This window comes from Drosophila melanogaster, chromosome 3L (genome assembly GCF_000001215.4).
Source record: "Drosophila melanogaster chromosome 3L".
Taxonomy (NCBI): domain Eukaryota; kingdom Metazoa; phylum Arthropoda; class Insecta; order Diptera; family Drosophilidae; genus Drosophila; species Drosophila melanogaster.
The window spans coordinates 19,363,679-19,387,021 of record NT_037436.4 but is presented as its reverse complement, the minus strand read 5'-3'; the positions used below and the strand labels follow the sequence as shown (position 1 = coordinate 19,387,021).

At 41.3% G+C, this 23,343-nt stretch overlaps 1 protein-coding gene across 2 annotated transcripts in view; it reads left to right on the top strand.

Moving 5' to 3' along the window:
* CG32206 (uncharacterized protein) overlaps positions 1 to 23,343 on the top strand; it is a 72,592-nt gene that overhangs the window by 25,891 nt on the left and 23,358 nt on the right. For both annotated transcript variants that reach the window (NM_176360.2, NM_168794.3), the window contains exons 2-9: positions 897 to 1,167; positions 1,488 to 1,624; positions 5,525 to 5,650; positions 12,182 to 12,286; positions 13,439 to 13,530; positions 14,620 to 14,856; positions 15,778 to 15,936; positions 22,224 to 22,402. In NM_176360.2, the coding sequence (NP_788538.2) occupies positions 897 to 1,167; positions 1,488 to 1,624; positions 5,525 to 5,650; positions 12,182 to 12,286; positions 13,439 to 13,530; positions 14,620 to 14,856; positions 15,778 to 15,936; positions 22,224 to 22,402 (1,306 nt within the window). The remainder of the gene's footprint in view (positions 1 to 896; positions 1,168 to 1,487; positions 1,625 to 5,524; positions 5,651 to 12,181; positions 12,287 to 13,438; positions 13,531 to 14,619; positions 14,857 to 15,777; positions 15,937 to 22,223; positions 22,403 to 23,343) is intronic.

Here is a 23,343-nt window from a genome sequence, read left to right as displayed (position 1 = left end):
TTGTGTCTTCCCCCTGCGGAACGCCTGCCATCTACACCCATACCCATAAGAGTGTGTGTGGGTGTGTGTGAGTGTGTGTGCGGTGTTAAGGGGTGGAGATAATGCCAACCAGGACACTTTCAGTTACTTAGCCCTAGAAACTGGGGAGCGTCCGTTGCTCGGGGACCGAAGGACTGAAGGACTGAAGGTCTGAATCTGAGGCAAACGTTTTTCGCCCTGCTTTGTCCTGTTGTTTCACCAACTTACAAGTGGCCGAGAAAGGATATCTCAGCTGAAGCCAAAATAATTAGCTGGGGGCTAAGCAGGAGTTGCAAAAAATGAGAAGGCCACGAGGGGCAGCTCGAAGAGATAAAAGGAGGATAAAACAGAGACAAAAATGGTAAAACGAATACAGGTGAGGGAATACCTAAGGTTTCCCTCTCCAATAGGAAAGGAAATGTATTTATGTATATAAGTTTGCAAACTCAAAAGCAAGCTACTAATTGAAAGGGTTACAAACAACCGGCAATATTTTTATTGGATTAAAACCATTGTTATTATATAGATATTTTGAAGGGCTTTAGAAAGAAATTGTGTCCTTTCCAAATGATTCCGTATGATGCTACTGACGTTTGTACTCCAACAATTAAACTTTAAGCTTTAAGGGTAAACACTCGCAACTGCATCGTTATCGTTTGTTTGCTTCCTGATCCGCGTGGCCAGGTGACGGGGTGAACAAACCCCTGTCTGTTCAAATTCGCACCACTCATCTGGGTCAGCTGGCGGTCGTTTCCTCCGACGCACCGCCATCTCATTTTCCGGTTGACAGGAGCCCTTTGATTCCAGCACATCACCTGACAATTTGTTGACTCAACTAATCTCCTTCTCCGCCGCCCCTCCACCCACTCCCGTTTCAGATGCCCAGGATGGGGAGACGTCACAAACACTGCCATCATCGGTTGTGCGCTTCATCTTCATCTCCGCTGCAGCGGCTGGTGGAGCTGCAGCTCCTTCTGCCGGCGCTCTTGGTCGTCCTGCTGGCCACCACTCTGGGACTTGCCTGCCGTGTCTCCGAGTTCTCCTGCAAGGGCAGCGGGAACAGCGGCACCATCTGCGTGCCCCTGGACAAATACTGCGACGGACGCAGCGATTGCGCCGATGGCAGCGATGAACCCAAACATTGCTCCGGTGAGTGAATGCCGCCAGCTGTCGTCCGCTTCTCCGACGAGTCGAGTGGACAACAGTACAGTAAACAATCGAAAGAGTGAACTTATGAAAGAATGTTTGCACTAGCATTTTTTGCACTAGTAGCTTAACAGGGAGTGCAACACCATGTTATGAGCACAAAAAATAAACTATTTGAAGAGACAACACTGCCTATGAGTACTGAGTACCATGCCAGTTAACTATCGGTTAACGTATATATAAATATTGCTACACATTCGATTGTTTACTTTGCTTAACCCACTGTACCCCCAATTCACATTCTTTTTTCCGACCCCCCGCAGTCTGCAATCGTACATATTATGGGGATATCGGACGCACCTATGCCATAAAAGTGCCAACGCCACAGTGGAATAAATTGCCCTTCCTCTGTCACTTGACATTCACAGCATCCGGTCATGATCAAGGCGACATTGTGCAGGTGAGTAGGAGGTGGTGGGGAGTTCGGGATGTTGGACAGTGATGGTCGATGGTTGCACTTACTATACTTACAATCCTATACTCAAAACATTTATATATATTATAAAAGATAATAGAATAATAGAATATATATAGAAAACAACTTTATTTGCTTGTTTATTTTCCTAAATTAATGTCTTAATATTGTATTTCTATATTTAAGTTTCTGGACAATATATACGCGCTTACCGCGGAAATCTTTTTCATAACCAGAAATGGTGAAAAAGGTACAAAACGTGAATGGAACAATTTTGTTTCAATGGCACTATTAATCATTTTTGTCATTTAAAGTAAGCTTTAAAATAGTTTTGATTCGCAGTAATGGCTTACGGAGGTAGTCGAAGTTGGGCACTTAAGTTCAGAAGGAAGAAGTGGTACCTTCGCATCACTGGTGCTGTGAAATCAGAGCGGAGTGTTTGTCCAGCTCGTGTTGTAGTCCACTGTCCGTTGTCCTTTGTCCGTTTGTTGGCTTTAGTGCGCCGTAGGCCAAAGATTAGCCGTGCGTCAGCGAAATAAAAGTGCAATGCACACACACCCACACACACATGCTCTTGAGGGCATAAGGAGGAGTGTCCTGCGGGAGGAGTGCACTCTAACGGGAACCAACCCACACACATGCACACACATACACGCCGCCAGCAGACAGCGACACGCACAAATGCACCGCCGTGAAGTATTCCGAGACACATCCCCCCTCCCAACAATGGCAATCCGATTCGCACATATCACGCGAGGGGCTTTATGTGTCCGCCATCCGGACAAGGTATATGGGTTCTGTTTGGCGCGGACACTGGCCACAGTCGGGACTGCAGGGATAAAGAAGGTACATTCTCAGTTTGGATGGTATATAGAAATTACATAAGTCTTAGCTATATACATATATTTACCAAAATGTATGAACAGATTGGGCAAAAAATACATTTCTAAGTTTTGTGAAAATATTTAAATACCGTAACGAAATCGTAGACGCAAAATTTAAAAGGACTTAGTCTGTTGTTTAGGTGGGTATCGTGCATCCAGTGATATTTGCCAAGCTACCAGGGTATTCTGAAAACACGTACATATGCATATCCCATGGTCGCATTCGCCGCACTCTGTTCGTGCTTGTTAGGCAGAATGTCTCCATTTCTCGCCTTGGCGGCATATCTCCTGACATTTTTGGCGGCGCTGGCATTTTGGTGCGTGCTTAATTAGGACTTCCAGCGATTGCAGTTGAATCCCAGCCATGCCGCCTGCTTTTTAAATTAACCGGACCGGATCTTTAAAATGCCTTGGGCACACCCAGAATGGGAGACCGAAAAGCAGTCGCCGAAATAAGCAAACAAATGGAGCGGCTCGAGTGGCTAGGGAGGAGTGGAAACACCCACGTTGACAATGAAATTAGACACGCTTCAAAACATTTTTGGCGAGCTGTCAGAGAAACGTCAATTTCAATTTCGAAAATAATTGATTTCCCCTGCAATTTGCGTAAACATCGCAATGAGCAGTTGAGTCCCAGGAAGTGGTAGTCAGCAAATCTGTTCCCCAGCTCCCACGACGCCCCATTTGCTCCTTAAATTTCCCCAATCCGCTTGGGAGTCTCGCACATCCATGTATATGTATATACTATATAAGTATATAAGTATATATGTATATATGAGTAAATGTGGAATGATGCATGCAAAATGTTCCTTGGTGGGCTTTGCACCTTGCACAAATCTGTCATGCATAAGTTATAACTTTTTATTTCGCGTTGCCGAATTTGTAGAACACTTTTCGATAGAACGTGGATACACCTAAAACAGTTTCCTATCTGACTGCAAGTAAATTCACCTTGATTGTCATTAGATGAGTTTATTGTTTGGTATTTACCTTAATATTACCCCTTTTTATTATGTAGGTTATTTCTTATTTTGTATCTATACTGCATATAGCTTATACCCTTTTTATAGCAGTGTAGCTCAGTGTAAATTTTTTCTTCACCTCTTCATCGTGGCATATAAATCATGCGGTTGGCTTTTCGAGGCTTCCCGTTTTTTCCGCTTTCCCTTCGATTTTCATATATATTTTTTTTTTTGGATCTCACCCGTGTGCGTCTGTGTGGGAAATTGCTTGAAATAATAATGTTAGACATCGGCGGGGCGAGGATTCGATGGAAGGATGCGATGTTGTCGGGGCTGTCTGTTTGTACATATTGATTGATGATTGTCAGCCGAAGTCCCAGAACTTCGCGGCAGGGAGAAGTTTAAATTGCCTGGGACTCAGCCATGCACCCATGGGTTAATTTTTAATGGAAATACCTTAACCCAAACTCTGAAATATGTTAGCTGTAATCAAATAGCATATAGCGTCGGATTTTTAATAATTAAAGCTTGTTTTAATCACCCTCTAATGGACGGGAAAATTTATGCAACAACGCAACCAAAGGGAAACTTTCCACTGGTAAAAGGCAGACAAAACATTTCATAAATCAAGTAGTTTTTTATTTACGAAATATATATTTCTGTCATTTATTTAATTTTGCATTGTAAATTGCTTGTATGTGCAAGAAGTTGTTGCCCATTGTTTTCGAGGAAATTTTAAAATGTGCGCTTTTCATTTTCCCAATAATTTGTTGCATTTTCATGCCCAATTAGTGTGACAATTAGAATAAAACTTTGCTCAGTTAAGCAGAGCTGATGGAATTTCGGAAAATATTGGTATTTTGTGGTCGAGCTAATAATGGATTTATTTTGTGATAATTTTAAATGAAGACCTAATTTACTGCTGCAAACAAATCGAAATCAACACCACTGACCACTCTATTTAAAGTGTCTGTTAACGGAGTCAGTAAGTTTTCCTTAAAGTCCTTAAAGTTTCCCAGTTTGTCACGTCGAAGACCAAAAAAGTTTGAGAGGAAAAAAACCATAAAACATGAGAGAACTCCTTAAAAAGCTACACTACACATAAATTATGCTTCCTCATTTGCCCAGGAGAATTTCCGGGATGAGAAGTCTACGTTGAAGTCCAGAGCAAGCTTGCAGATGCAAAAGTTTTTCACAGAATTTCCCTCTGTCGTTCAGTTTGCCGCTTCTAATGAAGCCACAAATGCCATGTGCGATGTGGATTTCCCTTCCTCATTTTCATTTTTGCTCGCTGTCACTTTTGCCTTTGTTTAATATTTCAAATTGGAAGTGAAAATCTCTTCGTGTGCGTAGGTGTTGGGAAATTCGGCCAAATGAAAAGCAAGTGGCAGGCAACTGAAACCCGAGGCCGAACCCTTTTATTGGAGTTTTCTTTCCAATTTTCGACACACTCTCTGGCAGGCATTTATTTGCATATTTTGTTAGGAAAACTCATGTGCCGCACGAGTACATAATGTACATATTGCATACGGGATTAGAACACTTGACTCTCTGACTTTTTGACTCACACAACTTCCTTACTTTGACCTTGACTTGACTCCCTCTCGAGGCAGTGTGAATGTGGTATTATCTTTTTTTTTATGGCCAATCAAATATGCAAACAGTGGGCGTTGTGCTGTTCCCCACATTTTTCGCAAGTGGAATTTCATTTGCATAGCTTTAAGCAAATATAAAATATAGTGTTAGTACCCTGAAATGCCGAGCTAAACTGTACTCTATAGATTTGGAAAAGGATTTTAATTAATTTAGGATTATAAATAGTAAGTCGTATAAAAACGGAGGTTGTATTGAACCTTTTAACAAGATTTTAATATTAATTTTCAGCTATTCATAAACAACTTACTCTAAAATGACTTTCAATAAGTTCAGTTTTAATGTTATTCTTATAATCTATTATCTTATAATATAAAAGTATAGCTAACTATTATTTTACGGAAATTTTTTCCAAATGATTACAATTTTAAATTCGACTCCTACAGATTATCTTCGATGGCTTCACGGTGGGAAGGTTCGACGAGGGCATGGTCGACACGGATGTGGATGGTTACGAAACGAACCTCAGTCCCACGGGCGAATTGCCAGGATGTCCCGAGGGCTTCATGCAGGTGAGTGGGCTGGAATTCCATTTATTAAAATTCATGTTACGTGATAATAAAAATAGTTTGCGGGAAATTGTGTCCGGGAGTTTGCACTCCATTTGCTTGCGTTGCTTGCTTGCCCATAATTTCATGCCCAACTGGGTGGTGGTGGTTGTGGGCGGTGGGTGGTTTGGTGGCTGGAAAATCCGGGCGAGGACTTTGGCTTGTCATCATTGGTAGCTTTCCTCGATGTCGTCGTCGTCGGCGCTGTCGCCGTCGTTCGATTCAATCAATGTCCGAGTAATTCTGTAATTTTCTGTTTGGTTCTCTGTTGACAAATACCACATTAGCCCGGCAAATTGAATTGAATGCTGCGCCTGTGTGAGTCTCTGGCCCGATATCCATGTTGTCTGTGTGTATCCTGCCGATCCCAGGATTGGGAGCTTGAGTGCTGTAAGTGTTGTTGGGTCACATCCATTTGCCCTTCTCTGGGCCGAAAAGGAAAACTATTTAACATGTACTCGGGCTACGCAAGTGGATCTGTGTGCGTGGTGTATATTTTTATCGCAAATTTTGCGGACACGTTTGGAAACTAGCTGGTGACTAGTGCTGTGCTGTGCTGATGTCCTCGCCCTTGTAATGCTAAAACCAAAATCCTGGCTAAATAAAATGTCCGAAAGAGCTCACTAAATCCCTGTAATTGACTTGTGCAATATGTTTGAATGCCCCTCCGCTTCGCAAATGTGTCCGCTTGTGTCTCAGTTTTTGTTTCACTTTGCGTTTCTGCATCGGTATCTTTATCTGGGTTTCGGGTTGACTGGCCCTGCTTAAATCGCTTTTGATAAAGCCCAGACGGAGTGCTCGCTTTTCCTCTTATTCCTCCCCAGAACCCTTGAGCTGTTTTAATTTGAGGATTAAATAAAATATTCGCACAGAAGTGCTGAAAGGCGAATGCCAAACGGATGTGTAAGTTCACATAATCCTCTGCCTTAAGATGAGTTTGGGATATGAAGTGGATGGTTGGTTGATCTATAATAATTAAAACACCTAGAATTTCTTTGTTGCATACCATTTTAAATGTGAGTGATAAATAACAAATTTTAAAATCGCATGTCAGAAAATGCTGATGCATGCAAAGAGTAAAAAGAGTTGAACCAGCGCTAATTATAATACATAAAATAATAAGTACTACGGTACTAAATAAAATTCTGGCAAAATACCCATATATAATGGTCTTACTCTCTCCTTCATAGGAAGAGATAACTATTGTAGTATACCTTCCATTCCTATAAAGATTACCTTACATATGTAGTCCATTTTCCTACTCCCTTCTATAGTACATTCCTATTTACTGGGACTATAGGTTCTCATTGGTTGCATTTCCCATTGCTCGGTATAAAGGGCCGTTCCGCCCACTGTCCGACTGTTGGAAAACCATAAACCTCTATTAGTTTAGCTACGTAGGCCCTCCGAAACCAGGGGCTTTTCCCGCCGGCCTTCTGTGTCTGCCGGTCGCTTTGTGCAACAATAAATTTAAACAAGCGTGGGGCGTGCGCTGACATTTTGCGGTGCTCGTCCCCAAAAAACTGAAAAACGGAACTGGACTAAGGGATATGGAATAGCCATCCAGTGCAGCCATCGCAGCCACTCCTGGGCTGTCCTGTTGAGGTTTCATTTGGCGCTTGACATGTGTACGGAGTTGAGGGATTTCCGCAAGGACGACGGCAGGCGGAAGGGGGATGGCTAACAGGCATGCATCTAGTTTTTCCTGCCGCTGCATTTTCCGGCCGCAGCGGCTTTCATACGCTCGCAGAGGGTAAGTGTAATTGTATTTAAGCTGTACAAAATAAATAGTTGGATCTTTTTTTGAAATGCCAAAAAATGAAAAACTGAATGTAGTTTTCGAAAAAAAACGTAATTTATAGTTAAATAAAACCAGTTAATTAACTAATTAAACGCAGTGTCAAGGCAAATTAAAAAAAAAAAATGTAAGGAAAATCTGTATCTATACTGTGTATACTTAGGTAATTCTAACACAATAGCTATAATTAGTGAAATTTGTTTTCACCTTATAAGGGTATTCCAAAATCCTTGACACAAGTGTGGCATTTATGTACTCGATACTTTTTTTTTTTTTTTTTTTTTAATTTGGCCTTGCTCTACGGTTTAAAAATGCAGTTAAATATTTTCAGTTTTTTGCCGCTGCTCTTGCATTGTTCATTGTTGTAGTTGCAGTTCTATATAGACTCGTAACTAACCGCAGGTTTGTGTTGCGTTTCCCCCTTCAAAACCTCCATTTCCATTGGAGCTGCTTGTTTTTTTTTTTTCATGTAAAGGCAATTTTAACTGCTGACGCGGTTTTGTAAGCCCCTGGCCCTCCGATCTATATAAATAATGCGTGTCATGGCCTGGCCACATAAATTCTTGACCGAAACGGAAAATTTATATCCGCTGCCTTTCCCACATATACGGTTATATATGATTTACCCAGGTTCAGGCGCAGCACCCCGTGTCGAGTCTGAAGTTTCGGTTTAATCATTTATTCAATTTAGTTGGACATTCTGTCTCATGCATTTTGTAGCAGGCCAAAAGCGTAGCGAAACTGGGCTGTCCTTTTCTTGACCTTTTCGGAATAATTTTTAATAATTCAGCAAACAATCTTTCGCAGTTCTTAAGTAGCGGCAAAGTTTAAACTCCTTTAAGTCAATTTGCATAGGTCCACATTCATGGAAGGAACTATGTTTTTAGACACACATGAATCTATATTTTCATTATTCTGTCTGCTTTAACCAAAAACCAAATTCACATTAATTGTGAGGCCAGTTTTACGCGGTATCTTGTTGGTTGAGTCCAAGTCTTCAATTCCGCTCGCCTGAAACTCCCGCTTGACCTTTTGTATAATATTGCTAATCATAAATAATAAAGTTTATGCATAAACGTATTAACCTAAATCAACAGCGACAACAATGTCAGGCGGTCTGCGGAGGAGGAAGCTGTTATCCTTGGGTGTCCTTGCGAGAGCAGCTTGGCCAAATGACTCAATATTTGACAATCATAACATCCTGACCCTCTGTTTTCCCCATCCCAGCCAAGGACAACAACTGGAGGAGTGAAGGCAGCTTGGTCCTGTCTCATCTTGTTCATAGTTTTTATTGGTTAGTCCAGTGTATACGTATGTATGTATATACCAACTCTGCCATGGCTGAGAGCTAAGAACATAACTCAAGGTTTTGCTGAGCGTAGAATATATAATTTTTGTAATTTATTGGACTATCTTCCAGCATTTGTGTTGCAAATGAAATGCCTTCACGGTTAAGTTACTTACATATTACAATGCCAAACGCTTTAAATTACTATAAATCAAACAGAACGCGGCGACAGTCGGCCAGCGCTGGCATTATGCGCTTAAATTGTTTCACAATTAAGTGAAAAAACAGTGTGCAATAAAAGGCGTGGCATCTGGGGGAGGAAAGGGATGCGGAGCGAAACTGACAAGCGGCAGCTTTTGTTTATTGTTGGCAGATTATGAAGCGAGAAGGATTCTGCGGATGCCAGTACATCAACAATGCTGATAAAACTTTTATCGCACTCACTGTATTGCATGTGTGTGCGTATGGGCGCAAACCCAGAGTACGGAACAATATATTACGGATATCTGCGGGGGTTACAGAATGCAACCCAAAATTCCCATTAATAGCTAGAAAGTTCTTAATGGATGAGTATCTATCTAGTGATGCTAAATTTAACAAGCTCCTTCAACTGAATTAAAGCAAATTTTTTTAAACTAGAAATGCCTATTTATAACATCATAATAGTCATCTTTTGTTTCGGACCAGATTTTTGAATGTACTAATATACTTCGGGCTTCAATTAAAATTTGTGTATCAACTTGTATGGCCATTGAACGCTAACCAGTTTAGTAGGCCAACATTTCGACTGGCATATGAGCAAATGTTTGGCCAAAATGTCAGGCAATTATTAGCACTGACCCAATAAAAAAAGCCTCTAAAATTAAACCCATGGGCCATAGCCCAAAAATGTTGCCTGCTACAATACTAATTCAATCAATTTAAAACCAACAGAAAATGTGGCAGAAATAGCAAGAGCAGATAGGCCAGCTATGCAAAGGAGGGCAAAAAAAAGAGAATCGGGCTTAAAAGAACACACACACACACACACACACAAGGAGCAAGGTCCAATAATTCGTTATGAAGTCGATGCTAATAACGCTCCAATGCACACAATGGACATGATGACGATGATGAAGAGGAACGACCAGTGGGTTAAGATAGAGGAAAAGCTAAAGAGGGGAAAAAGACAGAACACTCAAAGAAATCAGAGTTGAGGTGAATGAAAAATATTTATATTTTTGAAAAAACCTTGTAAAACTTCAGTGTTTAATTCACCCAAAAGTATATGAAACAAGAATGGAAATTAACCACTAGATATTAATGTTTTTATACCCTTGCAGTAAGTAGGTCTTAAAAATATAGTTTGTCCACAGAAGAAGAATATTTAATGTCAAAAAACAACGGAACTATGATTTTGTATATTGTCAAAAAACTGATGTGTTCCGAATATTTATTATTATGAAGAGATTTATTTAGAGATTTATATTAAAAAAAAAATATATATATATATATGTTTTGATTAAATTATCTTTGTGGTAATTTATCATAGCTATCTCTCTAGCTCTATTCCTTAAATACTCTTATCCCAATCAGGACATTTTTTATGAGTGTGGAAATTAGAGTCCTGTGAGCAGGACTCGTCCAGAGTTTGCAATGAATTTACACAAAATCGAAATCAGAAAATTACCATTATGCCGGGCAGTCAAGCCTGCCTGTGCCCCGTCCTGCCAGGACCATTTGCCCCATTCCAATCCCACTCCAACCAGAATCCAGCCAAACCAAATCCACTATTCATCCTGGCGATGAGATAGAGTAGGATGGCCGACGGACTGGCCATTGCCATTCAATATGACAGCAGCAATGGGCCGACACAAGACTCCAGTGCAACTGCAACTCTAACCAGTTACAAATATTGGCCAGACCTCGATTGGCGACTTTGCAATTACAGCAAAAATTGTTGTTTGAGTTTGAGGCAGCCGCAGGACATGGCAGGGGCAGAAAGGACATGGGGGCTGCCAGGGGCCGGTCTCGTTGGCCGTCGGTTCAGTTCAAATAACCCATTAACTAAAAACTTAATCAATTGGAACCTCAGTGTAAATGAGCTGCCGTTGCCATTGCCGTCGCCATTTCCCGATCCCCACATTTATCGACTGGTGGCCACTGACCCAGGCCGCAGGCAGCAGAAAAGAATTGAGAACCGGAACCGGCAGTGTCCTCATCGTCCTGGTATTAGCAATATTAATGCTGCCTATGCGAGCAGGCTCAATAGATGTCAGTTGTCCTGGGGCGAAAAGCTTTTCGTGATTGTGCGCATATACCGGGTATTCAGAGCTCAGGAATTTTGCATGAGTTCCGAGGTATTTAACTTAAAAAGGGTTCACAGTCATGTAACGTAAATTATATTAAAATATTAAAATATAAAATTTTAAAATGTGTGTTATTAAATATTCAGAAAAAGAAATTATAACTTGTGTATTTAATTTTCATCGTACTAGCAAATGGAGTTAAAATGTAATTAGATACCCAAAAAAAACTATTCAAAACTATTGTGGTTGTCTTGCATTGGAAGCAGTGTTATTATTTTTTCCAAGCATATATACGCATGTATACGTTTTTAAATATAAATATTTTAAACATTTGCTTAAATTGTGATACAATATTGAGGAAATGTCAGTATTAAGGGCAGAGTACTTCATCGCCCATTATTCTTTCCCCCATTTAAGGTTCGCACTCTTTTTTCGGCTCCGTTAATATTTTAGCCACCATTCGTTTGGCAGGCTTTAGGGGTCCCCTTTTTGGTCGCCAAGTAAATACATTTATGGGGCAGCATTTGCAGTTGTCGCTTTCACGGATGCAGTGTTGGTTCAGCTGGTTGGTCGCACACCTTCGCCGGTTGCCAACGGTTTTGCGCATGCATAAAATACCTGCTCGAAAGTGGGGTACACTGCGCTTTGGTACCGCTGCCAAGTGGCATGTTGTGCTGGAAAGCGGGAAAGGCGGGAGGATCGGGAGAGAGCAGGGGAAACAATCGAATATTAAGCGGAGAGGTGGCAGGGAAAACAAAAAATTACACTGCCCAACACAACACGCACTCATAATCCATTAGCCCACGCCAGCTGGCCCCCTGCAACGTGCGTATATTAATTTTCCATGCGTTTTTCGCCAACCCAGTGCCAATAAAATCAATATGGGCGCTCGAACTCTATAACTTAACCCAATTTTTTAATGCGACGGTGTGTGTGTGTGTGTATGTGTGTGTGCGACATACATACGTATGTGCTTTATGGGCTTTAAATGTTGCATCATGGCATTTTGCCGAGCTGGGCGAAATTGCTTTTAGCCTCTCTGTTTGGCTGTCTGTGGGCGTGTCACCAGCGAAACAAACTTGATTTTTAATTAATTAAATTTTTATTTATTTACTTGGCAGCTCAGCGAATTGGGACGCCCATTCACCGGCGGCTCCTGGTGCGGCAAGGCCACCGGACCGCAATTGTACTTTAGCGAAACATCCACGGTGACAGCTTCGGTGAAGGTGAGTGCAAGTGCAAGTGCAAGTGAGAGGGGGAACATGGGGGAAAGAGACGGGGCGCCTGGAACTGGAGCTCTGGGAGCCTCGGCTCACCTGTGTGTGCTCAAATTACATACCCTGCCAGGACTTAAGGCCATTAAGTTTGGAGCATCTGTTTAGATTTGATTTAAATAAAAAACAAAAAAAAATATATAAAATATATATAAATTTATATTTTACTCTTAATAAGTTTGGTTAATTGTATTTCATTTTACATTCAATGTTAGCGAGTTGAGCGAGTTTCACCATTGTCCACGATGCATTGTAGGCTTTATATGTCCATAATGGGCGGATCTGCATCCTCTTTAATTACCATGCAGAGAATGAAATCTTCAGCTTATCCCGAAGCTTACGTGTCCAGCCTTTCATTTTAAATTGAACAACTTTCCCGCGTACACCACACGGCGTATGCGTAATATTTTCTTAAGGCTGTCAGGCGACGAAGCAGTTCCACTGCCACTTTTTGATTAATTTTTAAATAAACGCGCCGCCATAAAAACGGGCAAATGGACAAGGCATCGAAGAGGACACGTCCATGGGAGGATCTTGGCCGGAAATATGGTTTCAGTTACTCCCATCGAGTTGCCGCGCATAAATTATGAAAATTAATAAAAGTTCACTCGCCATGTGAGAGGAAACTCCTTCGGACACTTCTTGTCTGCAAAAGTGTTGACGAGCAGTTGACATGGCAATGGGGGAAAATCAAAGGAGAAATCGCAGATGGCATAATTGAAGAGAAATTGCGTGTCGAGATGGAAATTTGCACTCGTTAAGCATCCAATTGTATTGTTTTCTATCGAGAGGCAGGTCTTCTTTTCAGCAACTTAAGTAGTAATGGGAGAGTCATGTAAATGTCAATCGAACTCCGTTTTAAAAAGACCTACCTCAGTTTACATATATTTCGTTCCTTTCATTAACTTGTATTTTAATCAGTTTTATGTAAAGGGAATTGCTTATGTGTACGTTAAAGTTTGGTTAGATGTCGTTCCTGTTGTTTCACATCACAGGAAACTAGCTTGAGTCACGTTTCCCGAGAAACATTTTCACATTGATTGCTCTTTTTGGCGTTGTAACATTTCAAATTGCATTCTACGACCGCTTTCCATTTTCTTGCAGGTATTTCATCCGCCACGCAATATCCGAGACGAGAAGCCCTTTGAGTTCAGCATAAGATATAAATTTATAAGCCAGTCGGATGCAGTTGTGAGGTAAGTTGCAGCACCGAATTGCACTGGCAAACTGACAAATATCTGTGCAGCTCGAAAAGTATTCAATTGATATTGGTTCGGTGCATTTCCCTCTTACGACTTCACCCCTCTTCTCGACCAAACAAGGGTAATGTCATCAGTTGCCTCAGCTTTTCCCGCTCGAGTTTTCATCTTTCCATAGATGTTTCTATTCCTGGCACTGGCTCTGGATTTGGCTCGATTCAAAGGCTCTTGCTTAGAACTTAAATCTTTCTGCCCGAAAGAACAATGCCACTTGGTTGCCCTGGGGATGGCTTTTCGGGAAATTCCGAACCGAAGAAGGTTGCCTGCATAAAACATGAGCCGTGTTCTGTCTAGTTTCTCAATACAGGTTTATCCTCACCTCATGTATTTGCACTGCAATCCATTTGTGCCTGTTGCCTAGGCATGTGTCAAATTTGTCTCCGTATCGCTTTTGCTCCCACTTCCACCCACTTCCTCTTCCGAGTGCCGCGCTTTTTGTTTGCAGGTGGAAAATTAGAGCGAGAGGAAAATAGAAATTGAAATGTATTTTTACACCTGAATAAGTTGCACAGAATTTACAAGTCATTGCTACACTGCGAAAACAACGTTGTTAGGGGTTTGAAGACATCAAAAAACGTGTTAAGTAGAGCTTAAGAATCTGCAATAATGTATCTTGACTGTCTTGCATCCATTTAAAGTGACTATTTCTAAGTTACTGTTACTGTAATCAATGTTACGAAACATATTTCCCTTGTTTTTCAAGAGGTAAATTGGAATATTTTTCAAGTGCAAAGTCCGTTCGTTGTCCGTGAATCGTGTGCACACCATTAGCAAACTAAACAATGATCAGAGCCCAGGAATGAGCCCGTCTGTACATGCATATGTAGAATGGTAGGCGTGTGTGCGTTTGCGTCCCGTAGCACATTTTATGCAAATTGCAGGTCTTTGTGTTGTTGGTGGTGCTGGCCCTGCCTTAAATACCATTCAAAATGTAGTCGCACGGACCAAAAACGAAAAGGACGCAGAACCTAAAACTCGCACAACACTTAGTGAACTGAGAACTGAACCTTTTGGCCTCTATTCCAGATACGGCCTGCCCGATAAGCCGCTCGAACTGGGCCGTGTGACACCCGGCACCTATTGTACCAGGCAATTCGACGAGTGCTATCGGAACAAGTGTCGCCTGCAAAGTCCAAATTATCCTGGCATGTATCCGAGGAACGTTACCTGCTACTGGACGATCCGGCAGAAGGAAGTCCCGACCAGCAAGCACGCCATGATTGCCGTTAGCCAGGAAAATCAGCACAAGGCCTTGGTAAAACGGTAAGTTGGAGCTGGGAATTGTGGGAGGGGGGGATTGGCCCGAAGAATCTCGAATGAATACCTGCATTGGAGAGCATTAAATAAGCATTACCATTCTGTCCGACGAATTCGAGTCCCGTCCCGAATTGAATGGGATATGGGCATATACATACATATCCCGGCCAGACAGAGTGCATCTGCATCTGCACTGCATTTGTATGACAAATTTCAATTTGGCAAATTGCTAGGCGAAGTACCAGTTTGCAGTTTGTTAACTGACGGCACAAATGAAACTGTTTCGTGTCCGAGAATGTTAAGCATTCGTCGCCCAAAAAGTTTTGTATATTCCAATTAAATGCTGCAAACTGGCAGCCGATGCAATTTGTATGCAAAACCGTATTAGAGGACAGTATGTGAAGTTTGTAATTGGATTGATGGGATTAGGTAAATGTATTTTTGATATTAGCTTACATTTATTTTCAACTTTCGAAGAGAACATCTGGGGTTTCTGCTCAGGTGGAAAATCAGCTCTTATATATGCACCAACGAAAATAGTCATTGCAGTACTCCAAACTTTTTTAAAAATTTACAAAGTTTGATTCTAAAAAGTTTGTCGTTGAAATAATAAGGAATAGAAAAACAACACAGTTATTGGAAACAAACGTATATACTATAAAATTGATTGAAAAACATTTGTTACCATGTAACCATTGTTTGTCTACAATTTTTCGCATACTTGTAAATATTATTTGTATTACTTTAGCTTTTACTATTATTTTGACCCCAGCTGTAACAATTTCCTAGCCTGGCTTTGGCAAATGAAAATGTTTTCATTGCATTTCGATTTGATTGCTTTTCTCCGTTTTTCAATTGTACATATTGTTCGTGCTCTTTGGCTAACCTCTCCAATATGATTTCTATTTTTTCCGCCCACACTCACAGCTCAATAGCCAGCTTTAATAAAACATCCCGGTCCATTCGAGCCTGGTCGGACTGTACAGGTGAACGGGACCATTTGATTTTCTACGACGGCAGTTCCACCAACGATCCTGTTTTGGCCAAATACTGCGGAGGAGATTGGTTGCCACGCGTCGTTTCACGGTACGTCAAACTATGAAATTGCACAAGAATTTCTCACATATTATGGGATATAATATCCTTCATATGTTTCATCTTAATCAGAGAGTGAGAGGGGAGAAAAGAGAAAGGCAGGGGCCACAGAAACTGCAGGCAGACAGACATAGGACATTTATTTAACGCCACTTCTCCCTGTTATGAAAAAGTTAAATATAAGCACAGCAGAACTCATAATACATTTACAAGAAAGGATAGACAGGCATTTTTAATGAGCGTGTGTGTGTGTGTGTGTGTGTGTGTGTGACTGTGCCACTATGCGATGTTGTAAGTATCGTTCACAGTGATGACTCACAGTGCTATCTTAACTATTAGGATGTGTGAATAGTGGAGTGGATAAATTCTTATAACACATTATTTCAATGAATATAAATAATATCTTATATAAGGGCTCTTCTAAGCTGTGATATGTATCCCTGGCCAAGAGTAATTTTCGGATCACTGTAAGACGGGAATCCCCTTTTCCGCATCACTGATGTGCATGTGTGTGTGTTGGCTGGGAACCGCAGCCTAGTGCACTGCACTGCAGTTTTGGCTTGGGGCGCATGTGTTCCTATTCAGTTACACATAGATACAAAGCCGCTCACACAGTTACAAAACAGGCGAGCGTGTGTGTGCCTTGCAATTGTGCGCAATGCTTAAGCAAAACCGGAAATTGGGTTGCTCGGCAGACAGTAACCGTAGGACAGACTCCGAGATCGACCGACCAACAGACGGACGAACAGTCGGAGCGAAAAGTGTAAAAGAGATGCGAAATTCGAGATACAGATACACTCGCACACCAGCCCATCCTCAGATGCAGCCTCAGAAAGTGGAAAACAGCCCAGCGCACACATAGAAATAAATAGATTTATGCTGCCGGTTGAAACTTTGCTAGTGCCATCTATTGAAAACATTTTGATGCATGTGATTTATGCAATGGCAAAATTTTGCTCATTAGTTTCCCAGTTGCCAGCATTTAGATCGTCAACCATAAATTCTTAAAGGCTCGCCAGCCTTTCAAAAGCAGTTTTACGTTTCCAAACTCCAACGCACACATACACACCTGCGAAGTTGTCCTGGAGTTTGGCTTAAGCAATTAAAATGCAGCTACTAATCGGCGTAGTTTCGGATTAGTTAGTGGAACTAGTTCGCTCATTAGTGGAAAGCTTTTCGTCGGTATTTTGATTTCCTACCTTTAAAAATAGAACCTTAAATAAAACCTTTTTAGCTTAGGCACTAAAAGTAACCAAGTATGCGCTTAAAAATATATCCCAGCAGCTCAAAAAACAAGAAATAGAGAAGTAATGCTAACAAAAGGACTCATATATATGTTTACATAGGTTACAAATAAATGATTTAAGCTCAAAATTGTTATTATACACGCTTTTTGTAGCTCACCGGGGCACCAAAATAATTTAATCCCCATAAAACAAGTAACACATTTATCTCCCAAATACTACCAACTACCAACTCATTGGGTTTAGATTGTCATAAATTCTTGGAAGTCTGCTCTCGATGTGCTTAAGAACACTTTCGGGACATCCCCAAAATGCTGGAATGCAGCTCTCAGCCACGCCCACGCATTTCCATGGATTCAAGTGGCCTAGTTGCCACAAGCCCCCCCCCCTCCACAACCATCTTAAACCGCCTCCGACGGCTCCACTGGCCATTTATCTTGCACTTGAGCATTTGTTTTTGTTGTCTTTCGGTCTTTGGTCAGGGCCAAAAGCTTGCTCTTTTCCAGGGTCTGGGTCTCCTCTGCCCACTTGGTGACCTCTTGAGACATGCACATAAACTCTGATATTTTTTAACTGGACTGTGCTTTCCTTTTTTCTGGCTCATGCAGCTGGAAAAACATATCATGAGATATGTATCCCATGCAATCAATTTTCAAATTAATGTATTCATTTTGGACTGCAAAAGTGGAAAAATATTTAATGGCCAACAAATATTTCCATTATTACTTCGGAAATAAATAAAATGCCTAAAAATATTTCTAGAAGCTATTCCATAGTTAAATATAAACTTAGCTCAACTAAATATAAACTATATCTATATCAACTGTTGTAGTTTAAAGCACCTTATGTCTTCAAAAATTATAAATGATAATGTTTTAAAACCTAGTTTAAAACATATTAAAATGTATCGCTTTATAAAATCAGCCCAACGATGATGAGATCTTCGCCTTGCCCCTTAATCTCTTAATGAGTTGCACTCTCGCATTTATTGACATCCTTTCCGTATCCTTGGGAAAATCGTATAAGCGCGCACAGGTGCCAAAAAGAGGGCGACGGGATCGGGGAATGCGCATCAAATATGCATAGAGCGTAATATGCACATGAAGGAGAAAACGAACGAAGCAAAAGACGCTCACAGAACTTGATGGAAAAGTGGGTGCCCAAGAAAAACGGCATTAAGAAGCCAGGGCCGTGACTCATACCGCGCTTTTCCTTCCACCGGCACACCGCACTCATTTTCCACATCCTTCTTCTGGGAGGACACCGAAAACAATTTCCTCAGTGAAAACAGTGTTGGATTTTATTTCCCAATTGTTGATCACATCAGAACTTTAAAATTACATGAACTGCAGTGCACATTAATCCGAACGAAGTCAAAAAGTCTTGAAGATAGGTACAAATATATTGTACATATAAGTATTAATAGGATATAAGGAAAAGGCCAGGTAAAAAAAATTACCAAAGCATTTAAGCTTTACATTTATAATAAATTATTTTAATGATTGTTTTCTAATTGTGTGTTTATTTGTATATTTCTTATTCAGTTACCCAAATTTTCACGTGCACTGTGTCAGCGTCATATGCGACATGAGCACACGAATTACTGATGCACACACACAGGCGCAGGGAAAGGTCCTTCTTCTACGCCTGCAAACATCGCTCGCTTTGCTTCTCACCTCAGACATGGTTCTCTGACTTGATGCGAAAATCGCATATGCACACAAGGACGAGGGAAATGGGAAATGAGCGAAATTGGTGGGGGGGATCTTGGGGCGGAGGAAGCTACATGAAAATTATTAATTTCCCAGCGCAACTTAAAATTGCAACAAGCTAAAGGTGCCGTGAGACGTTGGTATTTTATTGGTCTCTTTTTCTTTTTCTCGCATTTCCCTTTTTTGGGGGGTGAGGAATGGGGAGTTGGAAAAGCTGGAAAAGTTGTATTTCCATCTCAGCTGCAGCAGCAGCACCAGCTGTTGATTTTCCTCTAAGTAAATGTTAATTTTTGTTAGCCAAGAAAAGAAAAACTCAAAGCGATAACTTTTTAAATTGCATATTAATTTTTTATGGCGCAAATTTTCCACCCCTCCACCGCGGAGGGGCCTCCCTCACCGTTAAACCTGCTTTTTGTGGTTGCACTTTGCGGATTAGACTTGATGAAAATCGGTGAAAGAAAACGGTATGTTTGCTTTCGGTTAATTCTATTTTTTGGATGGGGATTTTGTCTGGAAAGGTTTAACTTTAAGTGCTTTATGCCTTGGAGGTGCAAGACGGAATCGCTTAAATAACTTTAAAATATCAGTGTATCACTAAAGAAATTATTTCCAGATTCCAAAATCTGGTTTATTTTCGGACCTCAAAATCGTTTTAGAACTGCTGAAAAACTAGTACTGCATGCACATCGCAGGCACAGCAATTTAACAGTTTGATTTTCGATTGAAACACGCAAGCAAGCTGGGTATCAGAAACTGCTTTTAATGCTCGTCTCCTTAAATAACTTGAAATCCACGTCTGCTACTGAGCTATCCTGCAAACACGAGGCTTTCAAAAACCCCCGGAGCACCCATGGTGACCGCAATTCCATAGAATTTCGACGGGGACGTTTTCGGGGAGGACATAGCTGCCATTTGCGGTCAGGACACTCTGACGCTTTGGAGAACTCAACGTGTATTGATAACCGACAAAGGGACAGCGATTTGGAGCAGAGGTCGCACGGGAGTGGCGAGTTCAAGGAGGCAACTTGGCTATGGATTCGTGTTGATTTTACGACACCCACAAGTGTGCCGCAGGCCATAAAGTAACCAAATGTCACGCAAGTACGCGTAAAGGCTGAAGTTTACACTTGAAGAAATTAGAAACAACTTACAAAATTTGACTTAAGCCTGAGCACCTTTATTTTACAACACTTCTAGAGAAAGTATAGATATGTATGCAGATATAGAGAGATAAAGATGATTCTTTTTTTAGATTCACAAAAGGAATTCAAATTATGAAGATTAAATATTAAGCTATACATGTATTTCAAGTAATAAGCTAAGTTTTGCCAAATATACAAGGCGTTACCAGACCCTTTTCACTTAAGTGGTGGTTGTAAATTTGGAACACATCCAGACATTTTCCCGAGTACACCAACACACACAAGCGCTGGCGAAAAGGACATTCCCAAGCAACCAGGACATGCCCCAGCTGAATTCCTCCGTCCTGAGTGGGGACCAAACATTTGTGTCGCTTTATTAAAAATTAATTTACTTTTCATTTGCAGTTTATTGCACTTGGCACTGACAGAAAGCATTGCAGCTGCTCCGCATCCCCATCCGAAGCTCCTGACCCCAGACCCCAGACCCCAGACCCCAGACCCCAGACCCCAGACCCCAGACCCCAAGCCCCTCTAATCCAAGCACCCCCTTCTGAGGACACGTTTCGCTTAAATAATAAGAAGCTTTGCCGCCCACACTTGGCCACACTTACACGTATTAAAAAGCCATTTTGTTGGCCATGTTTGATGGCTTTTGACATCGTCTGCGTGAGCGTTTCTTTTTAAGTGTTCAAAGTCTTGGCTCGGATGGGTCCAAGTGTGTGAGTTAGTGGCTGTGTGTGGGGGGAGCTCTGTTTCCGTTTTATTTTATGTCATGCCATATTACGCATACGCCGTGTGTGCACACCTCTTGCCCGGGCAATAAAAATTCAATTTGATGTTTAAATTGAAAACTTTGAACATTATTTATACGGTCATAAATGCGGCATGCAAAGAAGATGAAGAAGGTCCCCAGACCTGCGTGCATCACTTTTCAAGAGAGGGGAAACTAGAACTTATGGAAATTTAAATTAAATGCGTTCTGCTGTAGGTGGTCTAAGATTTATAATCATAAAGATTTGATAAGTTGCGTAAGAAATTTATTGTATAGCTCAATTAAACGCGCAGTATGTTAAAAAAATAGTTATTAGATAATGAAATTGATTTAACGCAGGAAAGGAAATAACCATGTCATCAGCCACTTTCGTACTGTTGTACTAAGACTATTACTTTCGCTTAGAACTCTCAATTTGATAGACACTTCGGTGAAAACGGCATCTACAAGTGTAGCGAGCACTCAAAGTTTATGAACACTCGATGTCAGTGCCATGGCAGCTGTTCTTGCCTTTCGCGCTTCCAAAAAATCTGGCGTCGCGCCGTCTGCAAATGGGGACAAATAATATAAGGGGGTGGAAATGCTTTTGGTGCAACACCCACTGGCGACTGACAATTCATAATTTTTGGACAGCGAAATCAAAAGACAAACGCCAGAATTTTTGGCCCAACTCGACTTCGTTACTTTGTTATGCCAAAAAATTTGCCTAAAACTTTCGCACACCCCACCCACCGCCCACCGCCCGCCAGCGAGACAATGGCGAAAAAAGTTAATTTGGCAGCAAAAATGCAAACAACCAGACGGAGCGGACACTTTAAATAGCCCAAAACAAAGCGGCGGAGCACTGCGTCATACTTTAGGGCGCGGCTCGTCGGCATTTTGGCAAAACGCCCACCGAGATTGTTGTTTGTGCTATTTCGCTGGCTGTTTTGGGTTTGGGTTTGTTGCCTCTTTCGTGGGCAAAAAGTTTACGACTTTTCTTGTTTGCCGAATTGTGCAAATTAAATTTATGTGCGCTGAAGTTTTTTCACGCCTCTAATTGGAGTGCCAGTGGCCTGGTTATGGACAAACATCGCCAGATACCACGGGGCGTATGAGCGATATTGGGGAAAACTTCTGAGATTTCTTTGTGTAAAACTTTTTGTGGCCCAGCTGCTCGCCACTCACGTCCAAGTATCGTTGGATTTTAAACAAACAAATAAGCCAATATCCAGTCGAATTTAATAATAAGATGGAACGCGATAGGACAACTGAGAAAAGCGTAGCCCAGTTCTATTTGCATTGATCAGAAACATACACAACCTAAGTAAATAAATATTAAATGGTAATTCAGTGATTATTTTCAGACTCTCAAGCACTTACTAAATATAGTATTAATTTATTGTCACTTGTCTTATGTCACTTTCAGAGGTCCTGAGATGTTGGTGGCCTTCCACTCCAGCCCGTTTTCTGCGCCCTTGCAGCAGGGCATCCCGAACCGAGGCTTCGAACTGGACGTGGACATACTCTTCACCGACTCCGACTCATTTGACTTCGCGCAGGGCACCAAGAACCTGTGCGAATTTCACATAAATGCCTCGAATCCAGGTAAGAGGGGAGATCCGCAAATGAATATGAATAACCGTAATTAATGGCAATTAATGTGGGGCTCAGCTGCAGGTGCAGCTGTGGCAAACTTTCCCGAAAGGAGGGACACTATCAACTGGGTCAGCATTTTGCATTACCCATTTCCATTGCTCACAATTCGCTCTTCTTGCGCAACTTTTACGAGTTATTCCTTCTCCGGTTGTCGACTTCCTTATAAATGCAAGAGTGCTTCCTTTTCTTGGTTTTTTTTTTTTTACGGGGAATTATTATTTATATTGCCTGCTGATGAATGTTTCTGGACGGAGCATTTCGCTGGCTGCTTAATTGCCATAAAAACAATCAGATGTTGAAAGCCAATTTCTTGCCGTATTTTTTGCGTGGTGGTGTGAAGAGAGCCGTTCGGCGAGGTGTCACATTTTAATGGGCGTGGCCGCAACTATGCAGCCTCTATTAGCCTTTGGCTCTAATCTAAACAGACTAAATGAGATTTTAATTAAATTCATGGCCAGACGAATACCCCACGGAAACCCGAGTCTTAAGCTGGCCAAATGGCTTTTCAGGCTTGACTTGATGCGGCGGCCAAGAAGAAAAGTATGAGTAATTGCTTGGGCAGCGATAATTTTCGGAATGGATTTCAGTCGCGGAGTGGGAAAATTAGATGCCTGTGATGCGGTTCCTTGGGTAATTGGGATAGGGAAATATAGATAATATCAAGCTTGGTTATTTTATTTATTTATTTATAATACAACTAGTGCAAACTGTTTTTTCTTGGTGTAAAATCCAAATGCTGGTAAATTTGACTAGAACTACATTGAAGCTAAAAATGAACTCTTTAATTATGTAAAAAAGAAGCTGAAGTACCTCCAATCCTTGTGGCCACATTAATTAACATTCGCCACTAACCGAATGTTCTGCTCGAAGGAGTTGGCTATTCTAAACTT